General features: G+C 39.3%; 2 protein-coding genes across 2 annotated transcripts; one reads left to right on the plus strand and one right to left on the minus strand.

Moving 5' to 3' along the window:
- Window positions 1-569: 569 nt before the first annotated feature.
- Window positions 570-6,185, plus strand: klf4 (Kruppel-like factor 4). The gene is made up of 5 exons (XM_044174668.1): window positions 570-853; window positions 973-1,084; window positions 1,835-2,705; window positions 3,477-3,647; window positions 4,125-6,185. The coding sequence occupies exons 1-5, from the start codon at window positions 849-851 to the stop codon at window positions 4,298-4,300; spliced, it is 1,335 nt and encodes a 444-aa protein (XP_044030603.1). The 5' UTR covers window positions 570-848; the 3' UTR covers window positions 4,301-6,185.
- A 3,475-nt stretch (window positions 6,186-9,660) lies between these two features.
- rad23b (RAD23 homolog B, nucleotide excision repair protein) lies at window positions 9,661-19,698 on the minus strand. The gene is made up of 10 exons (XM_044174544.1): window positions 19,480-19,698; window positions 18,440-18,521; window positions 16,158-16,237; window positions 14,994-15,175; window positions 14,828-14,883; window positions 13,898-14,025; window positions 11,254-11,392; window positions 11,007-11,134; window positions 10,460-10,636; window positions 9,661-10,250 (listed from the first exon to the last, which is right to left on the minus strand). The coding sequence occupies exons 1-10, from the start codon at window positions 19,543-19,545 to the stop codon at window positions 10,137-10,139; spliced, it is 1,152 nt and encodes a 383-aa protein (XP_044030479.1). The 5' UTR covers window positions 19,546-19,698; the 3' UTR covers window positions 9,661-10,136.
- Window positions 19,699-21,292: the final 1,594 nt, after the last annotated feature.

Genomic DNA, 21,292 nt, shown 5'->3' on the forward strand with positions numbered 1-21,292 from the left:
TATTGCAATCCAGTGATGTAATATAAACTCAACTGTGTACCCACAATACTTTGCATAATTGCCTACTTCTCGGTATAATCATTACACTGTAGGTCTGTCTATCGTCACTTGCCAATGAATCCACGTATACATTCGGCAACAATTGGAGTAATGACAGATGAATAACAAAGTGTTATTATTTGATAAATGTAGTAAAATACAGGTTCATCACCCACCTAACCTGTAGCCTCTCAGTGTGTGTAACTTTCAGCCATCCATGTGATGCCCAAACCTGCAGGTGACCCTCCAGACATAAACTAAATAATAATACTCAATTCCCATTTCAGCCGCAGTCTGTAGCGTCTGAAAAAATGCGCTTCTTCACTCACATTTCACAGGAATAACAGCAGTAAGGATAGGTACCGTTGCTATGAATACAAACAAACCTCTCTCTCTCTCCCTCTCTCTCTTCCCCGCTCGCCCCAGCCTCCCCCCACGTGCTCCCTCCCTCGCGCTAATGTTTTTCCGCGCTTGTTGCGGGGCAACGAAGGCGTGTCCAGCTCCAGTGATTTAAGGATACCTCTCACGCGGTTTTCTCAGTTCAGACTGTCGGTCGCTGCATGGCAACAGGCGCGAGGGATTCCCCCCGCACGTCGCCTCTCTGTCTTCCCGTTCAAAATTGCTTTAGCGTTAAAAATCAAACTGTCTGGCTGCTTCTACCCGGCGCGTCCATCAGCGGCGACATGTCCTGGAATATAGTATAACGCCCGACGCGGAGCAGAAACTTTAAACCCGGGCATATTCAAGCAAAACCCAGTGCAGTCACACCGAAGAGCAGCCGAAAGGACTCCACATACAGATTCTCATTGATGAGGTGTGGACCTTGAGAAACTTTTAATAACAACATTGGACTGATGAACATCTACTTATGGACTATAACAGACTGCGCTCGTTGCTCCACGAGGATTTACGATATTTTCTGTTTAATTTCAGGCAACCTCCAAATGACGTCGAGATGGCTTTAGGTGGGACGCTTCTTCCATCCATATCCACGTTTGCCAGCGGCCCCACGGTCAAGAGTAAATCCATAGGAAGTTCCAATTTAGTGAGTAGTGGCCATTTCTTATTGCATGCGCATTGCCAAATAGCAATCAACGAATCTGTGACGGGAAATATGTAGCCTATGCAGTTTATTTACAGTGTAGTTGTTTTCCAATGTGTCGCTCCCCATGTAATTATGAGCACAGTCAGGGCTTGACACCACGCTCTGCTGGGGCGTGCACCAGTTTACATAGGCTTCTCCAGTAGGTTTTCAGCGAGCACTGAGTCAGTGAAAGCGCACATTGGATAGCCTACTGCAGAAAACATCCCGACGCCCAATATTCTGATTATTATTTTTATTCACAATGGATCGTTCAAAAGGCTACAAATTGATTGCAAGAATCTTCTGATGGCAGTCTGAGCCTGATCATTTCATCAAGTGTTACTTACCTATGCCACCACTAGTGCTTTGCAGTGCAGTTTCTTTGCTTATGACAATCTGTATTCTAGGAAGTGCTCTGTGCCAAGGACACTTGCTACACCAGACTGAGCTCTGGAGCTGAGCTGTCATAATAATCACTTTCCTTTCCTGATCCAGGTTCTCTCCTCCTTGAAGCTTTGACTTTGACTACTACTGTATATAGTATTTTGGGTGGATTAATCCATTCAAAAGAAGCACAAATTTATAAGTAGGACAAGACAAACTCAAGTGTGATTTTCTTGGCTACTGTCTGTATCTTATAAAGAGTAACATGACGAAAACAAGCAGCAAACACAGAGTACAGTCATTAATGCCTCTGTAACTTTCCTCTAGAGATGGAAGGAGGAGCTGTCCCATCTTAAGAGATCCAGTGTGCCAACCGGAAGCAGCTGCTCTGACCCAGACCATCCCACTGCCACCAGCACAACAAGCCCCAGCATGTCCAAAAAAGAGACAGAGCTTGACCTGGACTTGGACTACGACTTCATTCTGTCTAACTCCATTCTGCAGCAGCAGCAACAGCAGCAGCAACAGCAGGAGGAGGCCATGGCATGCAGCTCTGCCCAGGCCCTGTCTCCTTCCCCTGGCTCTTTCTCCTCATCTTATCCTCTCCCCTCCCCTCAGGGCACTACCAGTGAGCTGCTCTATACCATCCCAGATATCAGTGATGTCTCACCCTCTGGAGGCTTTGTGGCAGAGCTCATGAGACCTGAGTTGGACCCGGCATACCTCCACCCCACCAGCCTCCACGGCAAGTTCGTGGTCAAGACAACAATGGACATGGGAGAATACAGCCAAGGCGTGAGCGTAAGCAAGGCCTGCGTTAATGCTGTGTCAGACCCAACTCCTTCACGTGCCTCACCGTCATTTACATGCCACAGGATAAAGCAGGAGAACCCCAGTAACTGCACCATCTCACAGCCCATAGACCTACACCTGGCTGGGGTAAACTCCCAGGGCCGAGGGAGCCAGCAGCAGCGCCCCAGCAATTTAGACCTACATGGCTTCCCAGGCGGAGGGAGATCCATGACAGGCAGCAGGTTATCCTCATCCTCCTCCCTCTCCCCAGACCATCCTCTGAGCCGGGAGCACCAGATTCTGGGGCATCCCCACTCTCAGATCACTCTACCTCCCCAGGGATACCACCATAGCTCCCCGCAGGGCTACACCTCCTACCCTCAGCCATCCTCCATGCAGTACCAAGGTTAGAGCACATTTCTTCTTCTCATTATTCAGAGCTACTTTATATCCTTTCTTGTAATCTTGTGTGGCTACTGAATGCTGTAACTTAAGTGTTAACTCTTTTTATTTAGATTTTGTCCAAGAAAATGCATACATACATGTAAAACAGACTGACACAGAACAGATTAAACAACAGGAATACAAAGTCAAAGTCCATAGAGTCTATTTTAATACATCTTATACAGCCTTAAGGGCTTTAATTATACCCCAAAACCAGCAGTTCAAAAGGATTGAAACCTACATCCCATGGCCTTGGACAACAAACCGTCTTTTCCTCATAATGGTCTTTAACCAGCCAAAATAGATATAAATAGATATAAGACATTACGGGCTCTTTAACAAAATATACAGTTATTATACAGTTGTTTTCATAGGATCATTGTTCATTGTTGTGTCCCTTTGCGGTAACTTTTTACACTATAGTACCTTTAAGTTATATGAAAAATTGGCTGTTTTTTTACAAGTCTTTCAAGTTTTTAATAAGAAGGCTGATGTTTTGTATTGCATCTTAAAGTTGATGACAGAAAAAAAACATATTTCATATAAATGATAAGGGACATTCTGCAATTCCTACTGTATATCAACCTATGTGTCTGAAGTGATTAAGCTCTCTCTTTAGCAGAGCTCCAAAATACAATATGATCTGCCATCACGCAAGCCAAGTATGGCAACCTGTGACACAGAATATTTCCTCTATACATGTGATGATGACCATAATCTTTTGACCCCACAGAGGCCCTCATGATCTCCAGTGGGGACTGTTTGCCGGAGGAACCAAAGCCTAAACGTGGCAGGCGCTCCTGGCCAAGGAAGAGAGTTGCCACACACACGTGTGACTATGTTGGCTGTGGGAAAACTTACACAAAGAGCTCCCACCTCAAAGCACATCACCGCACACACACAGGTATGTAACTGTATGTTAGACGTTCTTTACAGTGTTTTTGTCAGCCATTGTTTTTTTGTGCCATTTATATCTGGTTTCAATAAAATGATATCACATGCAGAAGAAGCATATTTTTGTTTTTTGTTTGGAACACTGTTTAACACAGTTGTTTCAAACAGTTTTCATTGTTCAGAGCTAATTACTATACAAAACAACCACATCTGTTGCACATTATGTACAGAAACATTGAATTATGGAGTCATGAATGGGGGTTAGATGGGTGGGGGATGGGATAGGGGAGTTGTTTGGCAGGTGCGGTGAAACAGGTTGATACTGATCCCTGCTCAAATACAAACCCCAGGCTTATTAGCTTGGCCTTTATGCACTAGCTGCAGGACAGGACGGACCTCTTTTCTGCTCAAGATGGGGAAGGTTGGGCCAGTTTAACCTCAGGGCCAACACTAACTGCTCCATGTGTGTATTGTGTTTCCATCAAAGGGGAGAAGCCTTACCACTGCGACTGGGAGGGCTGTGGTTGGAAATTTGCACGTTCGGACGAGCTCACACGCCACTACAGGAAACACACAGGCCACCGGCCATTTCAGTGTCAGAAATGTGACCGGGCCTTCTCAAGGTCAGACCACCTTGCTCTCCATATGAAGCGACACTTATGAGACTTGCCGATGGAATGAAGGCTCCAGGAAAAAAAAGAAAAATGTTAGCAGAACCCTGAACAAACTTGTGACCTACACTTTTTAAAACCATAATTTGCCTTCAGGCCGTTGTCAAGCAACAAGACAAGCTGTGGTGTTCACGGCAAAAAGAGCATTACTCTCTCAAGACCTATCCTGTCTTCGCACATTGTGCAGGTGACTCAACGAGACCTCTCAGTCAGGGTTGTAAACTTTTATGAAAGGGACCAAACTGGAATTTGTCTCATTTAACCGACAAAACTTGGAGGACCAGGTGCCAACACCTTTTAACTGGAAATGTATTTTTGTCAGGGAAACCAGGAGCAACAGACAAACATCTCCAGAGGCCTTCTACCAGCAACATGCCAATATAGGCTCTGTTAACTACACACTGTTCAAAATACTGTATTAATAAATACATCTATATTTATATACACATTTCACCTGCAATGCCATTAATTTCAGGTACAATGTTAATTTATATAGGATGGTGCTCAGTGACTCTGAAGAAGGTTTTTTTTTAAAGAAAAGGTACCAAAGATTAAGGAAAATATACAAAAGGGTGAAAACTATGAAAAAGTGCCATATGGTTGTTTCTTAGAAACCTCTCTTCCACAATCTGACTTAAATCAGGTGAACACTTCACTTATAAATGGTGATGGCAATCTTCAATGCACTGCAGTCGCAAAGTGCAATAATTTATATGAGACATTCATATTTTTGTATTGAATGAGTGAACTCTGAACAAAGATGTTTTTGTTTATAGCCAAAATATGTAATATAATCTTGAATTTTGTACATTTGTGAATAAAAATGCTTTGTTATTGTTTTGTATTTTACAGTATAATAAAATAAAATGTATTTGAAATAAGAAAACCATAATGACCTTTATACTCATCTACCATATCTACATCATTATCATTATCTTGTTGAAAAACAACAAAAACATGTTGACACCATAAAGTAAACATAATGCATATTAAGCAGTGTCTTTGAGCATCAGCAGTTACAGTAACTGTAGATTTCCCTGATAATGTAATGGAGAAGCACATTTAAAAGGGAGCAATAGCTCACAGTCAGCTCACACACAATATGCCCCCTGATAATAGTGAGATCGCCGCAGGCAAACTAACACAATGTTGCGGTTTAAAAGATTTTCAAAAAAATACTCCTACAATGTCCTGTTTCCATGGGGTTCTCTTTCCACCTGTCAGTGGGAAGAATGAGGAGGACAATTCAAGGGTGACACCAAATCTGACTGCCGCTCTGTGTCGTGACTGAGCTCTCAGGTGCACTGTATGAATAAAACCCATAAAGATGCTACAGTGAGATACTGTTTCTGCTATATCATGCATCATTGTATGTGTTGTGTGTATATAATGTATCCAGCTACATGCATTATTTCACAAAAAAGTAACATGACAATTACATTCATGAAATCCTGCTATATGCTTAATGTCCACTCAACAACTGGTAGTTCTTTACAGTAAATATAGCAAAGTTGTTCTAAAACATAGAGGTCATAATTGCAGTTTAGTGAATCGCTTTGTAAAAATAAGACAGCACTTCTTTTTGATAAGTAATACAACTTTAAAATTGATTTAAACTGTGAGCACATGAACTCTAAATGATCAGTTATGTATTAATTTCAAAATGTTCATATAATTCTACTGTCTTACATTCACAAATAGTATAAGCAAGCGACAAAAACAAAGACTTACATTCTATTAATAGTTACTAATGGTTTCAACAACGTAAGAGCCTATATGTTGCCTGTTTGCCGTCAAACATTTGTATTCATAAAATGGCCTAAAATATGTATTTCAACTGTTTAAAGTCTCCCAGTAAAAGATGTAAAACAATTGTACTAATGTACTTGAAATGCTTATTCATATCAACAAAGTTTATATGTTGCTACATTTACTTCCTACACAGTAAAAAATAAAAAGCATGCACTCATTTTGTGGTATGCAAGTCACACATCTTCAGACTGTCGAATAAGAGCTTGGTGTTGACTTTTGGAAACATGTTGTGGTCTATGTTGCCCCCTATAGGTTAATTCAGTTTTAAGCACACTCGGGGCTCTTGTCATTCAAAAATAATTCTACATTTTGCAGCACACTAACAAGCCTGAGGTAACCTGTAAAATATAAGAAGTGGCTTAGATTTTTGACTTGAAGTACTCATGTTTAAACTTGGTGGCCCACTCATATTTCCCTTATTCATCACCCCCCTAAACCAGCTGGCTCCTTCTTGTTGGAACACCCTGAGTTTTTATACAAAAGATGATAGAATTGTTCTTTGCGGTGATTTTAATATTCATGTTGATGACTCTTCTAATGCCCTTGCTACTGATTTTTTAAATATCACTAACTCTTTTAACTTTCAACAACATGTCTGGCCAAACTCATTCCCGTGGCCACACCTTAGATCTAGTCTTTACTTTGGGCCTGAAAATACCATCTGCGGAAATCAGAGACATGTTTGTATCTGATCACCAATACATTGTTTTTAAATGTGAATTACAGGCTGCTGGTACTGAATTATCCCTCTCTAAGTGCACACGCGTCCTTAATGAGCAAAGTGCCTCGAAATTTTGTACACTGTTCAATTCTCCTGGCAATGCGTTTCCTGATTCCGATTTGGTTGATTCTTTTCACTACCTGTGTTCTTCAACCTTAGATCTTATAGCTCTCTGAAAAATAGATCAAAGTCAAAGACTAGAAAACAGCCATGGTTAAATGACAGTATTTAAAGCTGTAAAAGGAAATGCAGAAGAGCAGAACGCAGATGGAAGAAATCAGGTCTCCAGGTCCACTTTGTGGCTATGCAAGAGTTATTACTCCTTTATAATACACAATAAACATGCCATTTCTCTGCACTTATTTCTGCCCATTAGCACAACCCCAGATTCCTATTTAAGACTGTGGATCAGTTAGTTAACCCAGCCTTTCCTTGTGCCTCTGCTGATTGTGATGCTGATTATGAAAAGTTTCTTTTGCACTTTGCTGGAAAGGTGGAGTTAATAAGATCTGGTATTACCCCCAACCCCACCTTTTTAGATGTGGATCACCCGCTCAGGGATTCTTTGAGCAATTTTTCTGCTGTTACTCTGCCTGAACTAACAGAAATCATGTCTCTTATGAGAATATCCTCCAGCCCTATTGACAAAATCCCAACTAGATTTTTATTGGAAGTTATGGATTGTATTGTGCCCCATTTGCTATCTATTTTGAACAGCTCAGTGTCTACTGGTTCTGTCTCAGATTACTTTAAAACTGCTTGTGTCCAGCCAGTCCTAAAAAAAACCTGGGTAACTATCATCTGATCTCTAAACTGCCTTTTATTTCCAAGGTTCTCCAATTGTATCTAAGCAGCTTTTTGCTGGTGTGGAAAATAATAGTACCTTTGAAAAGTTTCAATCTGGTTTTCATCACCACAACACTGAGACAGCCCTTCTCAAAGTCACTAATGACTTTTTAATTAATGCCGACGCAGGCTTGTGCTCAATTCTTGTGCTGCTGGACTTAAGTGTTGTCTTTGACACAATTGATCATGGCATTCTTGGATAGACTGAGGCACTGGGTGGGCACATCTGGCACTGCACTACATTGGTTCTCATCTTATTTGTCCAATAGGAAGTTCTGTGTCGCCATTAACAACTTCATGTCATCGTTTTCCCAAATCAAATATGGTGTGCCTCAAGGTTCAATCCTGGGACCAATACTGTTCTCCTTATATATGCTTACCTTGGTAGATGTCATCTGCAGACATGGTATTTCTTTTGTTATGCGGATGACACACAGTACACTGAGTTCTCTGCAGGACTGCCTCTCTGACATAAAATACTGGATGTCGATACATTTTCTCCAGCTCAACTCAAATAAAACAGAAATCCTTGTTATTGGGCCCCAACACATCACAAAGCAAATACTGCCATCTACTGGCTACCTGTCACAACATATCAAGCCTGTTGCAAGAAATCTTGGTGTCCTGTTTGATAGCAATTTGTTTTGAGCAACATATCACTAAGCTTGCCCAATCATGTTTTTATCACCTCAGAAATATTGCAAAAATATGATCTATTTTAAATCTTAGTGATGCCGAAACTGTTGTGCAGGCTTTTATCGCCTCATACCTTGATTATTTTAACAGCATGTTCACTTGTCTTAATCAAAAAACTTTGAAACGACTGCAGACTGTACAGAACTCAGCTGCCAGGCTTTTAACCAGGACCCAGAGGTACGATCACATCACACCTGTTTTAGCCTCTTTACATTGGCTCCCTGTATGTTTTAGGATTGATTTTAAGATCTTATTGATTACTTTTAAGGCTCTTCATGGCCTGGCTCCAGATTATATTTTAGACCTTTTAATCCCTTATGAACCTTTATAGCTTGAAATCTTTGGGCAGGGGTCTTCTGTCTGTTCCTGAGTCAGGATGAAAACACAGGGGGACAGAGCTTTTACCATCAGGGCCCAGAGGCTCTGGAACAACTTGCATGAGGAAATTAGGTTGTCTGAGTCAGTTTTTTATCGGAAAGCATATCCTGATTTTACCTGAGCTGTCTGTTTATTTTGTTTTTTTCACTGTGGTATTTTATTTCTCTCTCTGTGAAGCACTTCGTACTTTTTGATAAGTGCTCTATAAATAAAGTTTATTATTATTAGATGATACTGATAAACCACACATGAAAAAGAATTATTCTCTATACAGTATACAGAGCAACTTAACACTACATTTTTGTTTTAGTAAGTTACATATACTGTATAGTCACTTTATTACATAATCAATTGATCCTGGTCACAGTTTAGTGTTCTTTCCAACATAAGTTATTTGCCTTTTTTTGTTGCCCTGTGATTCGGGAGTGTAGTGTATCAGGCAACTTCAAGATTTTTCAAATTTTTGGGGGTCTAGTGGACAGAACTCCTGGATTTTCTTTGAAAAAAGGCAAACACTGTCCAATATATTGGGACCAGGATCAACTGATAATGCAATAAAGTGACTGTACACATAACTTACTAACAAAAGGCTGTTTAGTGTTAAGTTACTCTTTAAAAGGCGCTAAGTACTAAGTACTTGCAGTCACAACCTACATTCAGATTTCTGCAGTCACACATGTAAACACAGCAGAATAGGCACAGCTTTCATTTATTTTGAACACTTTATTTTTCCTGTAAAAATGAGTCATTGCAGCTAAACCCTACCACGTGTATGTAAACTATATACATGTTAAAATGCCTTCTTTAATGCATTGCAGTTCAGACTTCTTTACACAGCTCCTATTGCTTTGCATGCAGATGAGGGATGTTAAATAGAAAAAGAAACAGTGCCATACATGTTGCTTGTTTGTTCTGCACAGCTTTAATTAAAAAGAAAACTCCATTACTTTTCAACTTGAAAAACAGAACAATAAGAGTGCATGAATACTGTCATAACCTTTCAGATCTACCCTAAACTAAACTCACTTATAATGTGACACATACTGCAATTGCAAACCATTTTGGATTTCCTCATAAAAAAAAAATACATTGGTCTTAACTAAAGTATTAAAAAATCAATAGCACACAGGTGATTTCTGATGCAAAGTTATTATACTTTAATTGTTTCTCCATTTCAAACTGATCACAAACAATAGCCTATCCTTGTACACTAGCTGATAATGACCCAGTGTTATTAAGAAAGGTGAATGTGGAAGTAGTGAATAAAACTTTTTTTTGGAAATGTAAAAGGCTTGTCGTAAACATATATTCAGTATCAGCAATCAAACAGTAGAGGAAGAAATAAGAAAACAAAGTCGAAATGAAGATGGCTCTTTTAATCGTCGTCAAAGTTCTGTTGTAAAAGGAAGTTGGCGGCCAAGTTCTCGTTCTTCTCACAAGCAAAGTAGGCTTGTATAACAAGTCCCTCTGGAAATCCTAAGGCTTTTAGCTGGAATTAGAGAGAAATGAGTTGCAAATTAGCCAAACAATACTTCAATAAGCAAATGACAATTTGTGCTTCATGTTTACCAGTGCCATACCAGATGCAAAAGACAAAAACTAAAGTTGTGTGTCATATTCCAACACTTAAAAAGGTAAAGCAGTACTGAACTTTGGACTGAGGTAAAAGGTAAGTGACAGCGCTGTGCTCCTCCTCACCCTCTCAATGGCCTCTTTCTCCTGTGGCGTGACCTGGATGTAGCTCATGTGACTCCCGCCGGGTGTATCACCTGCCACCCCTCCGGCTCCCGCTCCACCTCCACCACCTACCTGCACTGCCTCTGGATTGGGTTCATTCAGCATCTGGATGAACTGCTCTTGGTGGCTGCTAATCTCCTACAGTGGTAAATGAACAGTTGAAGCATGACTATGGAGGCATAGAAACTGTTCACTGTTCCTTGACGCATATAACTGAAGTGGAGAAAAAAAAATTATAACCCCCCATTTGGGGGACTCAAAAGAAACAGTTTTAAAAGAATGGTCAAAATCCAACACTGGATCCTACAATTTCCATAATTCCACAATGCCTGTTAAATCCCCTCATCTTTCAAGTCCCACACCTCCAGCTTGTATCGCAGGTTTGTTAAAACTTTTAAGTCTCAAGTCCAACTTATTAAATCAGAACTGTGTCAAGGGCCCCCAACACACCAACACTTATTGCAACATTTTTCATTTAAAAACACATCAAGCTCTGTCAGTACTTCACCTGCAGCAGCTCAGGGTTTTCCCTGCCAATCTCCTGCAACAAGGCAGGAAGCAGGGCGGCATTCTGCTGGATCAGTTGTCGCATCACTTGGAACTGGGGCTGATTTCTTAGGAAACTCAAGGGGTTGCCTGAAAGGATAAAATTGTGAATCAGAAAGTTTCAGCAGGAAGAAGCAAGAAGACAGACACAGAAGGAAACTTTGTTCATTGAGGCTGCTGGAATATGCAGAATAGTATGGGCCAATTACCTCCCCCAGCACTTGGTGAAGAGCCAGTGTTGGCGGGAATGCTAATACCGCTTGTGGGTGCAGCAGGCGCTCCACTCACTGGAGGCACCACCGCATCCGGTCCTGTTGCATGGCCCTGATCTCCTCTGCCTGGAATACCCTGAAAGAAAAGTTATTAAATACAACAATTAAAAATATTGATATATAGTAAACAAGCTAGGGTGTCACACTTTGATTGTGAGACTTGGGATTACTTGTAGTCCACTTCAGTTTAAAGTTTGTGGGTTACATCATGTAATGTACACATTTTAGGATTCTGATTATTCAGGGAGTTTTGGAGAGGTGGTTATGGGTGGAAGTTTTGTATAACCATGAATGTCACGACACAAATGAAGTAATCAGGACACCAAAAATTCCTACATATTGTAGTGAGAACAGCAGGGGGGTGAATGTCCCCCCACATTCACCAACACAGCTGCATAGTCTGCTCCGATCTCTGGACCCAATTGACCTCTACCCCCTAACATTAACATCCAGCTAACATTAATCAGCACACATGTTCTTGATGTGTAACCCAACTTTTATTTTTATAGGACATGAAATGAGCAAGTTATGAATTCAGGGAATTAGTCTCTTGTTTACCAGGTGACAACACTGCCACCAACAGACAGAAGTCTCTTCAACCATCGCCATTATGAAACGGTATAATATTGTAGCTATTATACTGTATTAAAGCAAACTGTATTGTTTAACCTTATGTCACTTATTAATAGTGTTAAGAATGTGTGTTAAAATGAATGAAAAGTTTCAGATAACTGGTTGAATGATCTGCTGAAATAGTTGCTAGTTGAATAATTGTTTTATAACCACTATGCTATTTGTATGTCTCAAATCATGATTGTATGGCCATAGTGATGAAAAACTTTCATTAAATTCACTAGTCAGAACAACATGAGCTGTGTTAAAAGTTTCAAAACAAGGAATATGAGTTTTCAGCGCGAAAGCCTTCCTCCCATTCACCCTGCACGCCACGTCGGAAAGCTAGCGGAAACTCTTTGCCAGCGCTTAGGTAGGCTAAACCACGGTTTTGCTGTGATAAAGAGTTGATGTCGAATAAAATATATTAATTCCTATTTAGGTAAGCTAATTGCCCTAGTGTTAAGTTAGCATCTTGTAGTTGTTTGTATAATCAGCTCACATACCTCACTTCACTATTGCCAATCAGATCAGGTTAATTTCACCACTCAACATCTGCTATTTCATCTGTTGTGTTTGTTATTTTCTTTATACGTTATTAATCCTTCATTTATTCAGTTATCAGGTATTTAGCTATAAATAAACATCCTCATTTAAATCAGTAAGAAGTTGTCTGTGTTCTCTTTGAAGCAAGACAAGGTCAATCTTTCGAAAAGAACACTGAGATATAACCTATCAGGCGTTATGTACCAATCCAGCAATTTGCTAGGGCAGTGATGTTGCTAGGTACGCGTCCTGCATCTCTGACGCAGTAAAATCCAAAAGGACACAGTAAACTCACTGTTGACACGTTCAGGTGACACGCCATATTTTTTCCCTAATAATGCTACATTGTGAACAACAAATTTGTGTTGAAATCATAGAAATAAACAAAAGAAACCTCGCTGTCAAAAAACCTGTTTCTTACCGTCTGCACACATACTGTAGTCTCTCTTTCCAGTACCAAGCGCTGTAGTGCCCTGACATTTTGACAACAGCTAACTTAGCTGCCCCGCAGCTGCGTACACGCCCCTTGGATCGTGGTGTGGGTTGCTAGGTTTCGGTAAGAGATAGGTTAAGATAGGGTAAATTGTATGTAGTGTGTGGATGTGTTTCATAGACGATCTGGCAACTTGGGTGCCGTCAGACAAATATCCAAAACTTGGATCCTGGTAATGTGTTCATAATGAAGTTTGAGGGCCATACAAATTATGGGAGTTCCTGGGAGAAACAACAAAACGGGAGGGTGCTGGGAGATGGTCTTGAAATACGGGAAAAACCCGGGAAAATTAATAAAACGCTAAAAATTTGTCACCACTACAGAAACACTAAGTAACTGCGAAAGTATAATAAGATTGTCTGATGTTGACTGCAGTTATTTATTGGTTTGACTAATGGTTTACAGTCTAATAATGTGTGTTTGTATTGATTACTGACAGTGGCTGATCAGGCTAATTATCAGCTAATTGTACTCAGTTTCTAACGGCAGTAAGCAGTAAATGGTTGCCCTTTGTGTGCATGTTTTTAAACTGCTTTCCTAATTAAACATGATGTGTTATGACTCCTGATGAAACTTGAAAGCTCAGCATTCTCATTGGCCTTTAGCTTCCATTTTTAACATTTATTTACCCAGAAAAGGTTAATATTTCTCTGTATAATATGACCTCTTTCTGTCAGCTGCTGTGTGTCTGCAGTGTATTTACAGATTTGGGATTTTATTTGTTTAATTTTCAGATACATTTTCAACATACATAAATAGCCATAATTATAACCATATAACATCAAACACAAGTTTAAAACTACAATTTGTCAAACGACAACCAATTTATCGGGGACCCACTCAAATGACCACCTGTGGATCCCGGGGACTCACCACATTGAAAACCTATCAACATTACTGCTAAGGCCATAGACATAACACTGTTCTTACCGTGAGCAGGTACTCCACAGCTCTGTCTGGGTTGTTGAAGCTCGCTCTAAGAGCTGCTACCACCTGCTCCCTCTCATAGCCCATGAGCATCATCTCATTCACCATGGCATCATATGATGGGCCTGTCACTAAAGGAATACAAACACCAAGACAGCAAGTGCATTATGAGTAGTGGGACTCTAAGTGGGTCAACTTTTGTTTTGTCAAGTACGGAACTGTGATTGGCCACATTTAAAGCCATATCAGAAAATTAAGAACTTAAGCCCAATAACTTAATTGTTAATGACCCAATATTTGTTTTACTATTGAACATAAACATATGCATTAGTCATTTACTTTAAAATATGGGTGTCAAACTGTCAAGGCCGGCAGAAAGGAAGACATTAACATGCGTTTTAATTTGAAGAAAACTAATAATCTTTAAACATACATTACCATGGCACTGAGAATTTAATGATACATATAAAATATTGACATACTGTCAAGAAGAAGACATGCTGCTAACATGTTTTTAAGGTTAGATAACACAAGTTAAGATCAATTTATCTACTGTGTCCTATAAAAATAAACAATCTGCTCCAAAAGCTGAAAATTCAATGACTACATGAGTCATAATAATTAAGACCTACAGGATTTTCTGAGCAAAGCAATATTTGCAAAGCTCAGCGCAAGTGGCCGTGGGGAATGGTGGGATTATGTTTTGGCCGAGCCGCAGTATCCGGCTGCTTATTGATTAAGATACATCAATGCTAGCATGTCTGTGGATATCCACAGAAACAGGGTCAGGCAAAATGAACCAACAACCTTGATTCACACATGGGCCCACGGATTTATTGCATACCAGATGCAGCGCAAAGGCATTGAGGTAAAAAGTACATTTCACACAAATGCCTTATAATAATGACCAAATTATGTTTAATGCAGCCTTACCTAGAGTTGAAACAGCCTCATCAATTAGGCTTGTGTTTGTTGAAGCCTCAGAACTTCTGCAAGAGAAAACAGACCTTGGGTGAGGCGTGATCTGCACGTCACTTCTCAAAGCAAGACGCACTGAAACCAGAGAGATAGTTAAAGACAAACATCTACCCATCTTTACCCGACAGGGGTGGAAGCTGGTTCAGCAGACGAAGACTGCCTCTCCTCTGGTTTGTCATCTGTAGAGGCACGCTCTGTTGTGTTTTCCGAGCTGGACGATGAGGCAGGAGGTGCTGCGGGAGCTGTAGTGCTGGGAGCTGAAGTGGCAGGTGAAGGTTGTTGGGCAGCAGAGGCTGTTTTAGTCTGTAAGACAATTTTTAAATATCAAAATATTTTACTTCTCCAATTCTCATTTGCTTATAAGTTGTCATCAAAATGTTAATTTTGGCCCGTTTTGTATTTTACCTTGTGGTGTTAAGCAATGTCTTGGCTATCCTAAATTATACAAATAAAAGCCATCATAGACTTGAACTCCTTTGATATAGCTAGCTTGAGCTTTCTCCATGTTTTCTGATTGGTGCATTGAGTTTGCTCCTGTTTAGGGTTCCCCAAATCATGTTTTTTGAGTCTTTTAATAATGTGCATCAACAGATACAGAATCCCATTCAATATTTTTCATTTTTCCAATGTAATACCATGTCCATATTAAAATTAGTGAAGCAATGTAAATGTGTGGCCCCTGAACAGCTCTTCATGAAGAAAATATAGCCTAATCATTGTTTTCTATACTATCCTATAGTACTTTTGTATTACATTTTAAAGGAAGTATGTGTTACAAAAGGAAGGTTTGAACAGGATTAAGGCAGTTTCTCTCTTTGTATATTAAATACAGGAATACATCATGTTAGGAGTTCAAAAAGCATTTACATAACACACTTCTCTATACTTTGGAGGAAATGGGATTGGAGTAAAACTGTGCACTAATTAGTGGAGCTAGAAACAAGACAATCTCTAAAGATAATCTTATCTTCATTTATCATCATATCTGCACATGTACTGGAAAAGTACTGCCAGAGCCAGGAAGTGACAACACTGACCCCACTCTAAGTCAGCAGTGATCACACTGTGAGCTACTTGTTGTAGTGCACCAAAAGAGCCTGGTCAGCAGCTCCAACAGACAGACATATGTGGTTGGCAGTGGAAAGAGAAGGTTACGAAACATAATCATAGTTCAGTATCAGCTCATATTTATAACATTCAAGGGTATGATGTGCTACAAAAAAATTCATAAAATCTCTTCAACACAAAACCTGCCATTTACTAAAACTATTTGTAATTCCCCAACCTTTGTCACCATGACGACCACAAAGTTCTTCTCATTGATTTTGTATTCTTTGATGGCTGTGTCATCGTTGAGGATTTTACCTGGGAAGAAACAGAAAAATGAGTCACAATTCTATTGGCTTTACCTGCCATGAACTCTGAAACAACATGCTGGGATGTAAATGTAGATGGTATCATATTTCATCATTGAATAGAAGGCTGCTGAGCCGATAAATCGCCTCCTTTTGTCACCACATCTGTTTTTTTTTTTTTAAATTATATTGTAAAGCACTGCTTTTTTCAGTCTTATATGTGTCTGAGAAGCCACTTTAAGATCAGACAAAACCCCAGTGTCTAAAATGCTACAATATGCTTATACATACAGTGTCCATAAAATGTTTTCAGCCTCCCTTGGAGTTTGTCATATTTGATTGTTTTAAAAACACAAAGTATAGTGGTGTAATTGGGAACTTTTGAGACTTTCAAAAATCCTAATCACTACTCGTTTTTTTCCCTCCATGTTCCCCAAGCTTTATCTATCTTTTGAAAGACAGACAACTGCAAACTTTAAACAAATGAAGGTAGGCATGTCATGAAACACTTGGGCTTACCCAAGCTGCAACCTTTTCAGTTATCTGGTTAACATTTTCATTTGTCTGACAGACAGATGTGTTTCTTGGCAGCTATAGGCAACATGAGATTAAAACTGTTTGAGAAAACTAGCTTTAATGCATCTGCTTTACCTGCTAAACAGAAAAGACATTACAGGCCTTCAGTAACTATTAACCAGCTCTACAGCACTGCATTTCTATTTCTGTACAATATCGCTGAGGGTCTAAAATGACACGGACATAACAAATCAATTTAGGCCTCTCAATGCATAAGTAGAACAAATCCAGTGTGTAAACATTTGCATAACAATGCACCAGCTATAATAGAAGTGGAAACAGATTCTTACTTACAATTACACTAGTTCTATTACAACACGTCATAATTTGACATAACATGACTGAGAGGAAAGCAAAGAGTTGGGCAACTTCTGTCTCTGAAGGCCACATAAAGGCTCAATCCTTGATCCAATTGTAAACCAAATAGCCCCAGACTCACAAACGGAGCCAAAAGACAACAACAAAAACAAAATGTAATAATTATGTTTTCCCGATCCTGTTTAAGGCTTGTTTACATCAGTTTTGTTTGTAAACACAAGAGTTGAACAACCCTATGAAAATTAAATTTCCAATAATAATAAGTTATGAATCGAGATGTTCCGAGCCAATCTGCATGATGGGGATCGAGAGGGATCCAGGCAGGATTTGACTGATTGATTTGGGCTATTATAAAGCCTGATCTATTTGGTAGAAAGAAAATAGTTCCTATATGAAGCTGCTCACAACAAATCTGTGGATTATCTTGAGTAACCGGGTCATGATTTCTGGAAAGAGACATTGCTGTTGAGTATTTCAAATGTATTTTTTTGCTGCTTTGAGCACCACAAGCCGAGTGCCATATAGTTCCATTATATTCAAAAAATGCATACATCTCTACGGACGATATCTTCAAAACTCAGCAACTCACACCAAAATAATCTAGATGGATAAATAGCACTACAGGTAAGAGGCAAAATATGCATTTTTGATTTTGAGGCGAACTGCCCCTTTAATGCAGAACTACTCTGTAGAACATTTTAAATATTTTAATAATCTTAATGTAGGCCAACTTTAGGCTTCAAGAGTACTGCGAATCAAATCTACTAGCTTGGAAGATCCATGTTCATGACAAATTTAAGCTCCCTGTGACTGTACAGAATACAACATATAGACAAGATAAACGTGGATGCCAATATGAATCAAGAGAGACCACTGGCATGAAGGCAAACTGTTGCAGGCAGCTTGGTAATACATATCTACATCCACTCATCAAGGTGACAGATATGGCTGTCCAAGAGAACACACTGGAAAGTGAGAATAGATGTCCATCTCAATAATGAAAACATTGGATAAACAAGATGCTTCCTGACCTGAGTCTTGTGTAGTTTGCCAACAGACCTCCCTGTCACTATCAGCATCACAAATGTATTACAAACATCACTAAACAATCTTATGGGTTGCAGCAATTAGATCAACACCTAATAAATAAATACAATTAAAAAAAGACAGCTACTTTGCAGGAATTTCTAAATGTACTCTTCAGTAAATCATTGATCTGAAAATCAAGGCAGTGTAGATTTTGAGTGAATAAGAAGGAGAAGAGAAACCGTTATCAAGAAATGTGAGTATATAAGGATTAAAAAAGCCTGTAACATACCAGCATATATCAGTTTCAGTCCAGAAACTGAAAAATGGTCCTTTCCCTTCTCCTGTTCAATTTTCTCTTTTAGTGTCTTCACCTGTGGAAAAAATACGACACTTCTTGATCCTTGTAGAACACTATAATATAGTAATAGAAAATGAATGAGCATTTCCGTAAAGTCCAAAGTGTGCACTAACTGCTAGCACTATCATTTAACTGGAGTTGAATATACATGACACTGCTGGGTCCTTAAACTCCGAAACTATGTTGAACACTGAACTGAAATTACAGACTGATAGTATAATGAAGTTTTACAACGTTAGCTAAACCCAAGTTCATAAAATTTAGCTTTCATGTGTGATAGATTGTAACGTTAACTATGGTGGCTGTGATAGCTAAATTATATGCAGGCTTATCGAAAATAATAGTTAACGGTTAAAGCTGCAAAATGTACAGTGGCCATAAGGCCTTGGTCATTGACGGTTAGATTGTATTTTTTTTCACCCAACACAATGTTTAGTGCTAGTTTTACCTTATCGTTACACTAACTAGCTTAAATTTACACTAACGTAACGTTAACGTTACCTTAGTTAAACGGTATATTAGACAAAGTTTATTAACTACTACTGTCACTATGGTGGCGCTCATTTTAATTTATTTAACAAAAAATTAACTGTGCTAATTTATCATAACTTACTAGTTTAGCTCAGATGTATATGGTTTAGCAACAAACACTAAACACTAGTCAACGTCAATGCTTACTGTCATCTTTCCCCCCATCTGGAATCGTATGTAGGCTGCGGCTAAATACTGACACTACAAACTACTTTCCTGACCAGTATTTTATACATTACGCTAATATGTCTTAAGTCCCGCGTCAAACACAAGCCATATTAACCCGAACAGTTGGTCCACCTAAAATGTATCGGTCGTGTTTACGCAGACTTATCTATTGATCGTTTCATTTGAAATGGTCAAAAACTAAAGAACTGGGTTCCAGGACATACCCAACTCCCACTCCACCTCCTACACAAATGCATGATTTCAACTCTTACCGTCTCCTCTTCATCGATGTCGATTTTGAACGTCTGCTGCTGTAAGGTTTTCAAAGTTATCTGCATTTTGTCGTCTCAGTTTTTATCGCCGGGCCTGGTTTAAACGGTGTAAATCCAACTTGCAAGAATCTTGGCTGTTTTCGTTGGCTCATTACAAACTGTCAGCCGCCATGACTTTTCGCCGTTCTTCTTCTATGTAAAACAGTTAAGTTACAGCGCCCCTACTGGTTAGCCTTGAAAATCGCCAATTTTGCATTTCATTTAAATCACTGGTGGAGGAGTATTCGTCACATTTTTTACTTAAATAAAAGCCGTAATACCTCAATTTAAAAATACTCCATTACATGGAACAGTCCTGCATTCAACATTGTACTACTCATTATGCAGAATGGTCCTTCTCAGAGTGCTATGCTAAACAGTATGTTATTTACTGGATTACGATTAATGATGCATTAACATGTGAGCAACATTTAAATGTTGTAGTTTGTCAATGTGGAGCCAGTTAGTGACTTTATATAGCCTACTGTTGGATAGTTTAATATATATCAATATACTACACTGCATCATATTTTATAAGCTGATCATATGTTCTTTATTTAAAGTCTATCTGCAAAGTAACTAGAAACTGTCAATAAATGTAGTAGAGTAAAAAGTACAATACTTGCCTTTTATTTTCTAAAGTCTTTAAATATATGCACTCTGCAGTATAAATTATCTACCACACTTCCAATAGAAAAAAATAGAATAAAAAAAGAATAAAGACAAATACATCCAATACTACAAATACTTATGTACGTATTATATCATTAAAAGCCCGTAAATTTGCTTAGCCCTTTCCACCCTAAAGAGTCTCCCTATGAATTGAATTTTAAAAAGCATTTTATTGTCTGCTATTTTCATCATGTAATACAGTACAAGCTAAGGGAGGGTGACTTATAATAAGAGTAAGTAAGAAGAGAAACATAAATTAAAGTGGCATAAAAATAAACACACACTAGGCTGATTTAAGGTGTAACAGTGAACAATATTGTCGCTTTACTCTACTGGGATGACGTTACAAATATAGCCTGTATTCATCAGGGTATATTTGTCACGTCATCCCAGTCCCACTCTTATATTTAAAGAAGCAGCCAGAGCAACAACTTGATCACTCAAGCAAATGCATTGCTAACTGGCTAATCTTAATTTTTGTTTCAAGAATCCTTGACAGATTTAACATCTTATGTCCACTTTTAATTGATGTAATTAAATTTTACCATTGGATACATAAGTTGAATGTTTTTGGTGCTTCTTCATCATGTCCCTCTCAAGACTGACATTGGTGGAATAAACTTGCTGCCCTTACTGAACTTGAGATAGCATTTTATCCTGTTATCACAAGTTTCACAACAATCCCAGGTACTTCAAGCATGGAGAAATTTCAATATACAGCACTCAGTATTCAGAGGCTTTATTGACTTCTGTCTCACATGCTGCCATGCTGCCCAGCTGTAACTTTGAGAGGACTGTTAAGTGCGAGAAATCTTTATCTAACACTCTCCTCAATTGTCTCTCCCTGTCCTTCTGCCACTGTTTCTCTATCCTGACTTTCCCTTATCACCCCCCCCCCCACACACACACCCACCCCTTCTGTCATCCAGTTATTACGACAGGAGCAGTGCCCTCGCCTGCCTTGGCCCTAGCACACGCTCTCATCAGGCATTCCTTATGTTGCTCCACTCAGCAGCAGCAGCAGCAGTGTCCTCCTTTCCCTCTCCCCAATGTGGCTGTGCATCTTGCTCCTGTCTCCAGGGGTCGTCAGTCTGCCATTGGC

Source organism: Siniperca chuatsi, linkage group LG18, assembly GCF_020085105.1.
Source record: "Siniperca chuatsi isolate FFG_IHB_CAS linkage group LG18, ASM2008510v1, whole genome shotgun sequence".
Classification (NCBI taxonomy): domain Eukaryota; kingdom Metazoa; phylum Chordata; class Actinopteri; order Centrarchiformes; family Sinipercidae; genus Siniperca; species Siniperca chuatsi.

Excerpts from the sequence above, each read along its gene's own strand:
- klf4 (XM_044174668.1), top strand. Across the intron at positions 1,085-1,834 it reads CCATAGGAAGTTCCAATTTA|AGATGGAAGGAGGAGCTGTC; the intron begins GTGAGTAGTGGC and ends ACTTTCCTCTAG. Across the intron at positions 3,648-4,124 it reads ACATCACCGCACACACACAG|GGGAGAAGCCTTACCACTGC; the intron begins GTATGTAACTGT and ends TTTCCATCAAAG.
- rad23b (XM_044174544.1), bottom strand. The coding sequence starts at position 19,545 with ATGCAGATAACTTTGAAAACCTTACAGCAGCAGACGTTCAAAATCGAC. Across the intron at positions 18,522-19,479 it reads ACATCGATGAAGAGGAGACG|GTGAAGACACTAAAAGAGAA; the intron begins GTAAGAGTTGAA and ends TTTTTTCCACAG. Across the intron at positions 11,393-13,897 it reads CTGTGGAGTACCTGCTCACG|GGTATTCCAGGCAGAGGAGA; the intron begins GTAAGAACAGTG and ends CTTTTCTTTCAG.